Source organism: Heliangelus exortis, chromosome 9 (assembly GCF_036169615.1).
Source record: "Heliangelus exortis chromosome 9, bHelExo1.hap1, whole genome shotgun sequence".
In the NCBI taxonomy this organism is placed as follows: domain Eukaryota; kingdom Metazoa; phylum Chordata; class Aves; order Apodiformes; family Trochilidae; genus Heliangelus; species Heliangelus exortis.
The window spans coordinates 21919368-21929281 of NC_092430.1; the positions used below are offsets into that span (position 1 = coordinate 21919368).

Genomic DNA, 9914 nt, shown 5'->3' on the forward strand with positions numbered 1-9914 from the left:
AGTGTGACTGCCCCTGCATTCAACCTTGCTGATATTAATTCAACCTTATCTGATATTATTTAATTTTAATATGCACTTTTATACATTAGACAAGCAGTAGCAAAGAAATAACAAAACATCACCACCTCTCCTCTAGTCATGGAAGTTGCACATCTTGCATTATTTTTGTACCACGTAAACAAAGTTTATTTCTGAGGAGCTGTGGCTTTACATTAACTAAAACAATTTATTTCTCGTTAAACAGGCAACATTTAAATCAAACTGACAAAAAGTTACACCTCAACAAGAAAACACCTGGCAAAAACCAACCGAAGTTGTTTGAACCTGTGACAACAGATTAACGTGTACATAACTGATAAAGGAGGTCCAGCTTTGAAGAGTTTATTGCCTTTTATACTATAAAACCTGAGATCATTCCATTTAAAGCAAGTGTAAAATTCTAGTCTTAAACAGAAGGTTTAACTGAAAACTTGTTTTATAGGAGTGGTCTTTTCGTAAACCCGTATGCTCAGTCCTCTGAACAGGCAGGCACCTGCTATAACCCCATGTGGCAAAGGGCAGTGTCCCAGATTCTTGTACAATATTGGTGGACATTGGACTTTTTTTTTTTTTTTTCCATGAAATATATCTCTGGAGATGTTCACTTGTGTTACCTGTAAGGACACAGCCACAGAGCAGCGGAGGACACGCTTCTCTCTGCAAGGATTTGCAGTCTTCTCAGTCAGCAGCTCATTAACAGATTACAATTACTGTGCCTGGCTTCTCAACTGGCTCTGTGTTCTCATTGTTAAATGGCATAAAGCAGAATTTCCAGCTGACAAATGGGTCTGTAGACCACAACTCCTCTGTCAGTTCAACATCGTGACATCGACACCAGTACGCTACCGCGATGAGAAAGCTGTTGATGAAGTACAGCCAAGGGACATTCATCTCCATGTAGGCTGGGATCTGACCCCCCAGGAACAAAACAATAATTTGAAGCAGAACAAAAGGTGCCCAAGTGCCCAGAAAACAGATGAGGAGCCTGGTCAGGAGCTGCCACTTAAAGCAAGTGCTATTGTTGCTGGACGTATAGGAGAACATCAGAACAGGTTGGCTGGCAAGGGAAACCACCCTGACAGACAGCAGCATGGTTAGAACTTCCTTCCAACAAGCCAGCAGAGCCAGGCTGAGGAGCAGCACCATGGCACATGAGACTGAGTAGCTCTGCATGCTGGCATAGAGAGGACATTGGTAAGGAGAAAAATGGTTCTGAATTTCTAGTTCTTCATACACAGCAGGAACTTTCAGAATACAAAAAAACCCTGAGATCCATATAACTGCCACAGCAAATACATAAAGTAATTTTTGACTTCTCCTAGGCAACTGAGAGGTTTGGGTGATAGTCATGTAATAATCCAGACCAGCTGCAAGATACACTGGGTAATGCAAAATACCATAGGTAAGAGAAATTATCTGAGTGAACAGGCAAATGTGGTACTTTGTAAATCGTACACCCCAGAGTGCGAAGTCCTCAAAATAGAAAATGAAAGACATACTCGTCAGCAGTATGAAATCCAGAAGTGCCAGAGAAACACAGAAGTATCCCATAAAACTAACTTTCACATCTTTTTGCTTAACTTGCAACATGAAGAAATCAAGGAACACTTTCCCAAGCATAATCAGGAGCAACATGCAGCTGATTTCAAGAGGTTTGTTGACCTGGGTGTAGTGGTAGTGACCAGAACAATTTTCACAGTGTATGCCTGCCATCCTCCTGTGGTGAGAGCCAGCAAAGTAAGTATCACAGGGCACAATACTTCATACCTGAGAATGAAAAACAGAGAGTTTGTAAAAATCTATTTCCAGGGTACCTCTGCCAATTTATTCTCTATAGCAGCAACTATCAAATTTCTATCTGATTTTTCAGGCTTCTTAGTTGAGAGTAAATAACTTCAGTAACACGTCATTAAATTGTAAAGAATTTAGCTTTTATCTTCTTCAAATTACATTCTCTTAAGAGCTAAAAGGTCAGCACAGACCTAAGTGACTTTTCTGCTACTTTCCTAGAGAAAGGTTTAAGAACTAAGATTGACTTGAGTTCCTTTCCTTTAGAAAGCATGGGGATATTTCTGTCCAGCTGGGCAGAAGGATAGATGTTTTAGAGCTCCTACATATTTTGAAGAAATTAAGTAACCACATACCATAGAAATCATAAAATATACAGGAGGTGTTACAGTGTGCCCTCAGTTCATTATGCTCATAGAATCTATGGAATTGAGGTTGCATAAATAGCTTGAAAGCAGAAGCATCAACCCAACTCATCCTTTTTAAGTGTTAAAATGCTGCAGCCTTGAGGCAATCCAAAGTACACAGGCTTCATTGGCTGATTTAATAATACAAGTAGTATAATGATAGATACCTCAGAAGAGCTGTTTTTCCTCTTGGACTTCTGTAAGTTTCCTTATGACAACTCTTCTTCCCTCTGTTAATTCCCAAGGAAAATGAACACAGGATGGCTTCATGTATGTCAGCAAGACACATCAGACAAATGCTTTCTTCTCTCTTGCTTAAGGAGCAGGATGGTGTCAGCATTCTTAGCAACAGCAGAGAAAAACCAAGAAGCCAAGGCAGCTGTAAAAAGGAATTGCCTCTGTTAACTGTGAACCACTTATATTTAAAGACACCTGTATTTTACTGCCAGACTCAGTGAACACTTGAGTCAGTGTCTCCTGAAGAGAGGAACAGGCAGAAGTCCGTGGCAGTACAACCAGGGATGTATCCACCAGCTACCTGCTGCAAGCCTGCCTGTCCGCTCTGCTGTTCATCTGCACGAGTGCTTTTCATCCTCTGAAAAAAAAGTATTTTGCAGCAAAACCTAAAACAGCTTCTCGGATATGAAGACAAGGATGCTGCACCTGCGTGTGCGGAAAGGCAGAAACCTGCGTGCAAAACACTATCACTCAAATCAGGTTTTGGTTGGGTTGTTTTGGTGGTTGTTTTTTTGGGTTTGTAGGTGTTTGGTGGTTTTTTTTGGTGGTTTTTTTTTTTTTTTTTTTTGGGTGTTTTTAATTTTTTGCTTGGGTTGTTTGGTTTTGTTTATCTTTTTTTTGGTTTTTGTTTTGTGGGGTTTTTTTGGGTTGGTTTTTTGTTTGTTTGTTTCAGGGTTTCTTTGCTTTGTTTTTCCCCGTGGAAAATTCTATTATTATAACGCAAAATTCACCGGTAGACAGGTTAGGCCTTTCGTCGGCTCTGCAAAGCCCCGGGGAGGGCAGACAGGCGCTGTCACCACCGCTGCTGGGAAAGCACCGCTGCTGGGAAAGCACCGGCGGGACCCGTGCCCCCGGTCCCGACATTCGCCTTCCCCGAGCCCCTCCCGCCCGCAGCCGGGGACTTTCAGCCTCCGTCTCCCTCCTCCCCGAAGCGTTCCCGCGGGGCTCCCGGCGAGCCCTCGGCCCTCCTCACCTCCGGAGGTTTCTCTGCAGGGCCCCGGCCCCACGCAGGGCTGAGGGAAGCGGCGACACCCGAGCTGCTTCCCCCGTCTCCCGAGGACGGTTCCCACCCGGTCCGGCCACCTCCTGTCTCCGGGACCCACCTGCTGCGGCTGCCGCCCCTCCGCGCTGCTCCTCGCCGTGTGCCTCGGGGAACTTCCCCGCCCTCCCGCGTCGCCGCCACCGCCTCAGGCAGCGGCCATCTCCGCCCCTCCCCGTGGCACTGGGACCCGGGCGGGGTGGGGAAGGGAAAGCCTCGGGTGGAGGGCGGCCGGGCTGGGCTGACCAGACCCGCACCGAACCCAGCCCAGACCAGCCGGGCTGAACTGGGCTGGGTCGGGTCAGGTCGGGTTGGGTTGGGTTGGGTTGGGTCGGGCCGGCCGCCGGTTTCCCGCCGCCCTCGCTGCGCCTCAGCGAACAGCCCCGGGCGGGCCGGGCCCTTCACCTCATGGCGGGCGAGGCAGGGCGTTGAGGGTCTTGTATTGAGGTAAAAATATCCGCTTTACGGCAAAGGATTAAGTACGTTGTGTTTAATCCCTCCCCCCAGGCACGGTCGCTGTGACCGGGGGAAACGAAACGGCTCCGGTGAACGGCTGTGGGTACCTGAGTGGCGGAGCAGTGCGGCCCTCCCGGGGCCTCAGAGAACACGGCGTAGGTGGCGGATAAATGTTTTCTGTTCGAAATGTCTGATACGCGGAGCGATGGTGGGGGGGTTGTGGCACTCAGTGCTTGGTGACAATGGCAGCGCCCACGGAGCCTTTGGTTTGGGGAGCTCAGGGCCCACACACCCGCCGTGGTTGGTAAAGCATCACCAACCCGCACAGAGTTGGGCATAAGGAGTGAAGATGCTGATCCCCACCCAAAAATGTCCCTGAAAGCACTCAGTGGCCATTGGAAGAGATCCTCTCTTCTGGTCTCACAGCTGGAAGGACTCTGGGCATGGATCCCTTTCCATGGAGCCATCTGTGAGGGAATGCCTGGCTGACTTTGGAGCATGGGTGCTCATGGAATCCCCTGGGTTTCTGGGCTTCCACATGCACCTTCCCATCCCATACTGAGCAGTCTACTCCTAAGTATGTGACAAACCACCTTTTTGCAGCATATCATTACTTTCATCATTGATTAAGCCATCAAGTGAATGTCAGTAGAGTATATCAAGAGTGTAGTTGCAGCACAATTCCAACTTTTAACATAATATAATGTTATTATAGAACACTGCTGGTTTTGAAATACAATACAGGATTTTACAGCCCCTCAGTACTGTATATGTGCTCTCTTCCACAAGAGAAAGTTCCTATTTTACTGGTAACCACATTTCTGTAGGGATATAGTTAAAAGGCAATACAGTAAACATTAAGGGATATTCTACTGTGAATATTATCTTGGCAAATAGCATTGTACAAATGGCTCTCTCAATTCTGCCTGCCTCAGAGATAAAGAAAAGTTTAGGAGAAAAGTTAGAGAATACCCATTATTTCTTTCAGTATAACAATGAATTGAAGTAGATAATCCTGAAAGCGTATCTAAAACCTTCTACATGGATTGGCTTTTTAGCTTGGTCATCCTGTAGCAATCTATTTAATACAATTTAAAATTTCACAGTAACAGCTTTTTGCCTCCTCCAGATCAAACTACTGATTTACTTTTTCCATTTCTTGTTTTAACTCTCATCTACAAACACCTGCAGGAGAGGAGTACATCCCTCCACAGGCATGGCTTGCTAATTGTCCTGAGCTTTGCTTCTCAAGTTAATTGGCGTAAGACTATGACATCTTTATTTTTTTCCCTTTATGTTTTTATTAATCCAGGGCTAAATCTCATGAGAGGCTTGGCAGCATCTGAGTTTGGTGCTGCAGCTCCTGCCCTGTGCTGAACAGCCATAAGACACTCATCCAAACAAGTTTACTGAGCAGGAGTTGCTGGATATTAGGAAAGGTAGTGTCTAAAATCCTGCCTTTCTCAAAAATGAGGTACTGGCAAAAATAAATGACATCTTTTAGATGCTTGCTGCAGAGTGGACTCTGGAAAATTTATGCAGAATACTTTTTGTCCTGAGACCTAATTAGGAGAGCTAAACCTTTGGCAGCTTTTTGGATTTGTTGGATGCTCCCTATTTTAACGTGTGTTTTGTTGGGTCTGAGCTTCTGTCACTGATCACAGAGCAGCTACATTTTCAGTATGCCCAGTGTCCACTGGGAGGGAAACATTTTTAATTGTCTTTCTTGCAGGATAGACTGCAAATCCCTGTTTGAGCAGGGTGTGATCTGTGTGCACAGAAGTATCAAGTGGCTAGTAGGACCTCATCTGAAAGCAACTCACTGCAATGATATTCAGGTGTAAGTTCAGCTTTTTTTTTTACATTATTGGGTTGGGTTTTTTTTTCCTCCCTTAGTTAATCTCTAATATTAAATAAGTTCAGGGGGAAAAAAAGTAATGTGGGGTTTTTTTAAGTGGAAAACCAAGATATTTGGTATAATAGTCTGAAAAAAATGTGAGAGCTAGCAGTATTTACTTAGGCAAAGAGTGCTTACTAGAACTGCTGCACAAATTGCCATATAATAAGGAAATGGTGACACCTAAGATGAGTATTTTACATTCTGAGCAGTTTATATTTTACAGTCTACAGTCTGTGGTAGACTCAACAATAGCTGATTTTCTTCTTGCTTCTAATTCAGAGCAGTGAAAGTGGTTTCCCCAGTGGTTGGTTGGATGATATCTTTCTGGCTTTTTTTTTGTTTGTTTCTGGTCATGGCTTGTTTTATGACTGCCAGAGCAGAGGCTGCATAGATGTTCTTGTGCAGCTAGAGAAAAGCTTGAGAAATTAATTTATATTTGCATGCAGGCAGCTGTGCATGAGAAGAGACAGGAGGCTGTCTCCTCCAGGAGGAGGGTACATGAAATGGTTCAGCCCATCTTTTGAAAAAGCTGTTTGTGTGTTCTCCAGATGATTGTGCTGAGTTTCTGCGTCCCCTGGAGTCTCAAGATATTTGCATAGATGTTTCCTTCCTTCTTCAAGACTGTTTCCTGCTGCTGGTGGCTCATATTTTGGGTTCAGTTGTTAAATGCAGACGTAGGATTTTAGGACAAAGGGGAAAGGAACAAGAAAAAAACCCAAGCAAACTAATTTTAAGTCTAACTTGATCTGTCTCTTAGAGAAACCAAGTGACAGAACAAAGTCCTTACACAACAGGGGTTGGTCTGTACCCCCTCCTCCCTTCCATGGGCATTTCATCCCCACAGTTCACTTGTGAGGTCACTCAGAGAGAATGATGAGCAGTACAAGAGTTTCTTCAAGTTGCTTCTGCTTCACCCCTAGTGCCACCCAATTTAGGGCCAGGAGGTTTCCTTCAGACAGGGGGAGGTGTAGATAATAAATGCAACTTCTTTACCATTATGTGAAGGAGCATGGGGTGTGCTTCCTCTGGAGTTAATCCTACATCTTTATTTTCCCCCAGTTCTTACCACTGTGCTAGTTGTCATCTGCCCCTTTTTTCAGTCGAGCAGAAGGAGTAAATTTGAGCCTCACATTTGTGTATTTGAAGGAATCTTATGTTAACATCTTGGACACCTCAAGCAAGATCAAATGTCTGTCTGTGCGTTTTGGTGTTGTGTGTGGGGAAGGATGTGCACTGCCACATGAACTCCTGCACAGATTATTATGAAAATCAATATCCTGAGCATCAGGGAGCTGGGACTCAGTTTGGGGAAGAAGAGATGTAACAGCCTGTAGACCTGTGAGAACAGAATGGCTCCTCTGGAATGCATTTGTACTTGGAGACAAGTGCCAATCTGATAGAGCCTTTCCTATGTCCTTTTCTTTTTCCTGGATATGCTTTTAACTGGGTGGTGCCTCACTGAGCATGTTTAATGCTCTATTAGATTTTATGCCTTGTCAGCACAAGATTAGCAACTCGAGGTTTGCAATGGCTGATGAGCAATCGGTTGTGAAGTTGCTGTTCCTGAAAGGCTGCCTGTCTCAGGAAGACAGGATGGTGTTTATGAAGATGTTAATTTTTGAATGAAATAATTTAATTCATTTTTCTAAAGAAGAAATTACTTGACTGGTGTCCCATTTGAGGATTTACTTTTCAGGAATCTCCCAAAAGCACAGGCAGTGTGCATTTGGATCTTGATTTGAATCATTTGAGGTGCTCACCTTGGAAGTAACAGGAAGCTACAGGTTTCTGTAGTCATTTTAATTTGAAGACACCTTTTTATGGGATTCTAGCTGCCCATTCAGTGATAATCTAGTAAATGCAGCATGTAGTTGCTGCCAGCCTTGCTGTGTATTTCAGAAGTAGTGTTTTCTTGATTTGTGTAGTGGCAGCACACACCCACTCTATAGGGTAGAACTTTTCCTGGTGCTGATGATGACACTGCAGCTTTGGGGTTTTTTCTGTTATCTTTGACACAAAGAATTTTTCAGGAACTGGAAGAAGGATGGGAAGTGCAAGGCTCTTCTAAGTACCTTCCATGAACCAGTACCTCATAAAACCCAGTTCATGGCTTGCTTGTCACTGTGACAAGAAGCTAAAGATGTTAAGATTGAAGCCAACACAGGATGCAAAGTGGGATCACTGTCATTATGCTGCTCACAAAACCCCAAAACTGAGCTGGTTCTCATCTGTAACCTTTTAGTGTATTGCTGCCTCCTGGGCAACTTCAATTTTAAACAAATTCTATGGTGGCAAATTCATTTAAAAGGATGCTAAAAAGGGGGGAAGTGTAATTTCTATCCCACCCTCAATCTAAACAATTAAAAACTATAGATAAATCTTCTGACAAACATCCTTTCTTAATTGTCAGTTGACTCATATTCTAGAAATTCCTATTTTCTGTTAGAATTTACTGTTTAAGGCTAATGAGGGTCCCTCAGGACTATTCCCTGTTTCATTTATTGAGTAGTACAGGTAAACTGGAAGAGTGTTTTGTGAGCACCTATGTCCTTTAATGGATCCAGGCTACAGAGCACTGTCAGGGTATTAAGTGTAGCTTTTTTTAAGTTTGGTTTCTGTTTAACATGATGAGGATTAACGGTGGTTACCACCTGCAGGGAATACTTTGATCTGTATCTAAAGCACAGGCAGTGTTTACTGAGTACTGTTAGCTCTCTCTTTACTTTTAACTTGCACTAAATCCGTTTGCACAGTGCAATTACCAACTCTAAACTAACACCTCTCTCAAAAGCTTTTTATCATAAACCAGTTATTTTTCTGAGTGATCATTATTTTCACATTAAAAAAATACACATGGCAAAACGAATGCCTACTGTGTCAAGCAGTAAGTAATGGACTCTTTGTGGACACAATCAGGAAATGTGCCTTTTGTTTCCCTGCACCTGTTGCTGTATTACAAATAAAATCACCCAATGTTTTATTAAATAAAATGAGAAGCCCTAATGAAATTGTACCAGCCATTACCAGGAAGTCTATTGAAAACATTCAGCAGCTGCTCAGTCTGAGTTCATTTACACTGATAGGATTGTTTTGTCCTTCTCCTTGGGCTCTAAGTGAGAAAGCTGCAGCCCTGTGCTGGTGTGCAGCTGAGCCTTGGACCATTTCACACTCCTCCTCTCTCACTCCCTGGCAAGTTTGTGATCACAGTCAGTAACAAACAATGCTCAACAGCTAAGTGCCTAAGACTAGTCAGAGTTTATTAGAAGTGAGTGTCCTGGTCTTATAGCTAAGTATTTTGCAAACAGCAGTTTATATCCCCTTGCAGCACAGGGGTAAAGCAGGTCAAGATCTGATTTTATAGAGGGTTTGATCAGAGAGGTGAAGAGTCAAATCACTCAACTCTTCTTATCAGACAGAACACTGAGGTAGCCTGAGAAATCCTCTGGAGTGAGCTGGGGGTCAACCTTGTTCAGTATAGTTGCCTATCAGCCCTCTCTCTGTAAAGGTCCCTGACAGAATTGATCTGTCTCTTCAGTATTAAGTCAATCCGCCTGTCACACAGCTGTGCTGGCAAGTGGGTAGAGACTGTGACAGAAGAGACTGTGGTTCCTAACAAGAGCTGCCTGATTTAAAAGGAGGGGAGAGCAAGGGGTAAGCAGCTCAGCCACTGTGTAAAAGAGGTTTGAAAAGGCAAGCACAGCAGAAGGAAAGGGTTTACTGTCAGCTGAGCTCACTGGAAGTGCCAGCAGATCCAAGAGGGACTCTGACAGGGACTTCTACTGCTGCCAGTAAAACAACTGCAGCTGGAAGAGGATGTTTCTTTGTTGCTTGGTGCTCTTGATGCAATTATGAGGTCTGAATATTACTTGGCTGTGATTGTGACCCTATTAGAAAATAATTATCAGTTCCAAGGAGCTAGAGAGAAACTGCAAGGGTCTTACAGCTGAGAGCCACAGGGAGCAATGCAGAAGCAGATGGAGGAAAGCAAATAAGGGGCAAAGCCAGAGAGGTGTGTTCTCCACATCTCTATATTTAATGTTTACATAAG

The 9914-nt window shown here is 43.9% G+C and overlaps 1 protein-coding gene across 1 annotated transcript; it reads right to left on the reverse strand.

Moving 5' to 3' along the window:
• Positions 1 to 45: 45 nt before the first annotated feature.
• GPR160 (G protein-coupled receptor 160) lies at positions 46 to 3639 on the reverse strand. Its single transcript, XM_071752685.1, has 2 exons — positions 3575 to 3639; positions 46 to 1806 (listed from the first exon to the last, which is right to left on the reverse strand). Exon 2 carries the CDS (start codon positions 1750 to 1752, stop codon positions 733 to 735), a length of 1020 nt encoding a protein of 339 aa, XP_071608786.1. The 5' UTR covers positions 1753 to 1806; positions 3575 to 3639; the 3' UTR covers positions 46 to 732.
• Positions 3640 to 9914: the final 6275 nt, after the last annotated feature.

Excerpts from the sequence above, each read along its gene's own strand:
- GPR160 (XM_071752685.1), bottom strand. The coding sequence starts at position 1,752 with ATGGCAGGCATACACTGTGAAAATTGTTCTGGTCACTACCACTACACC.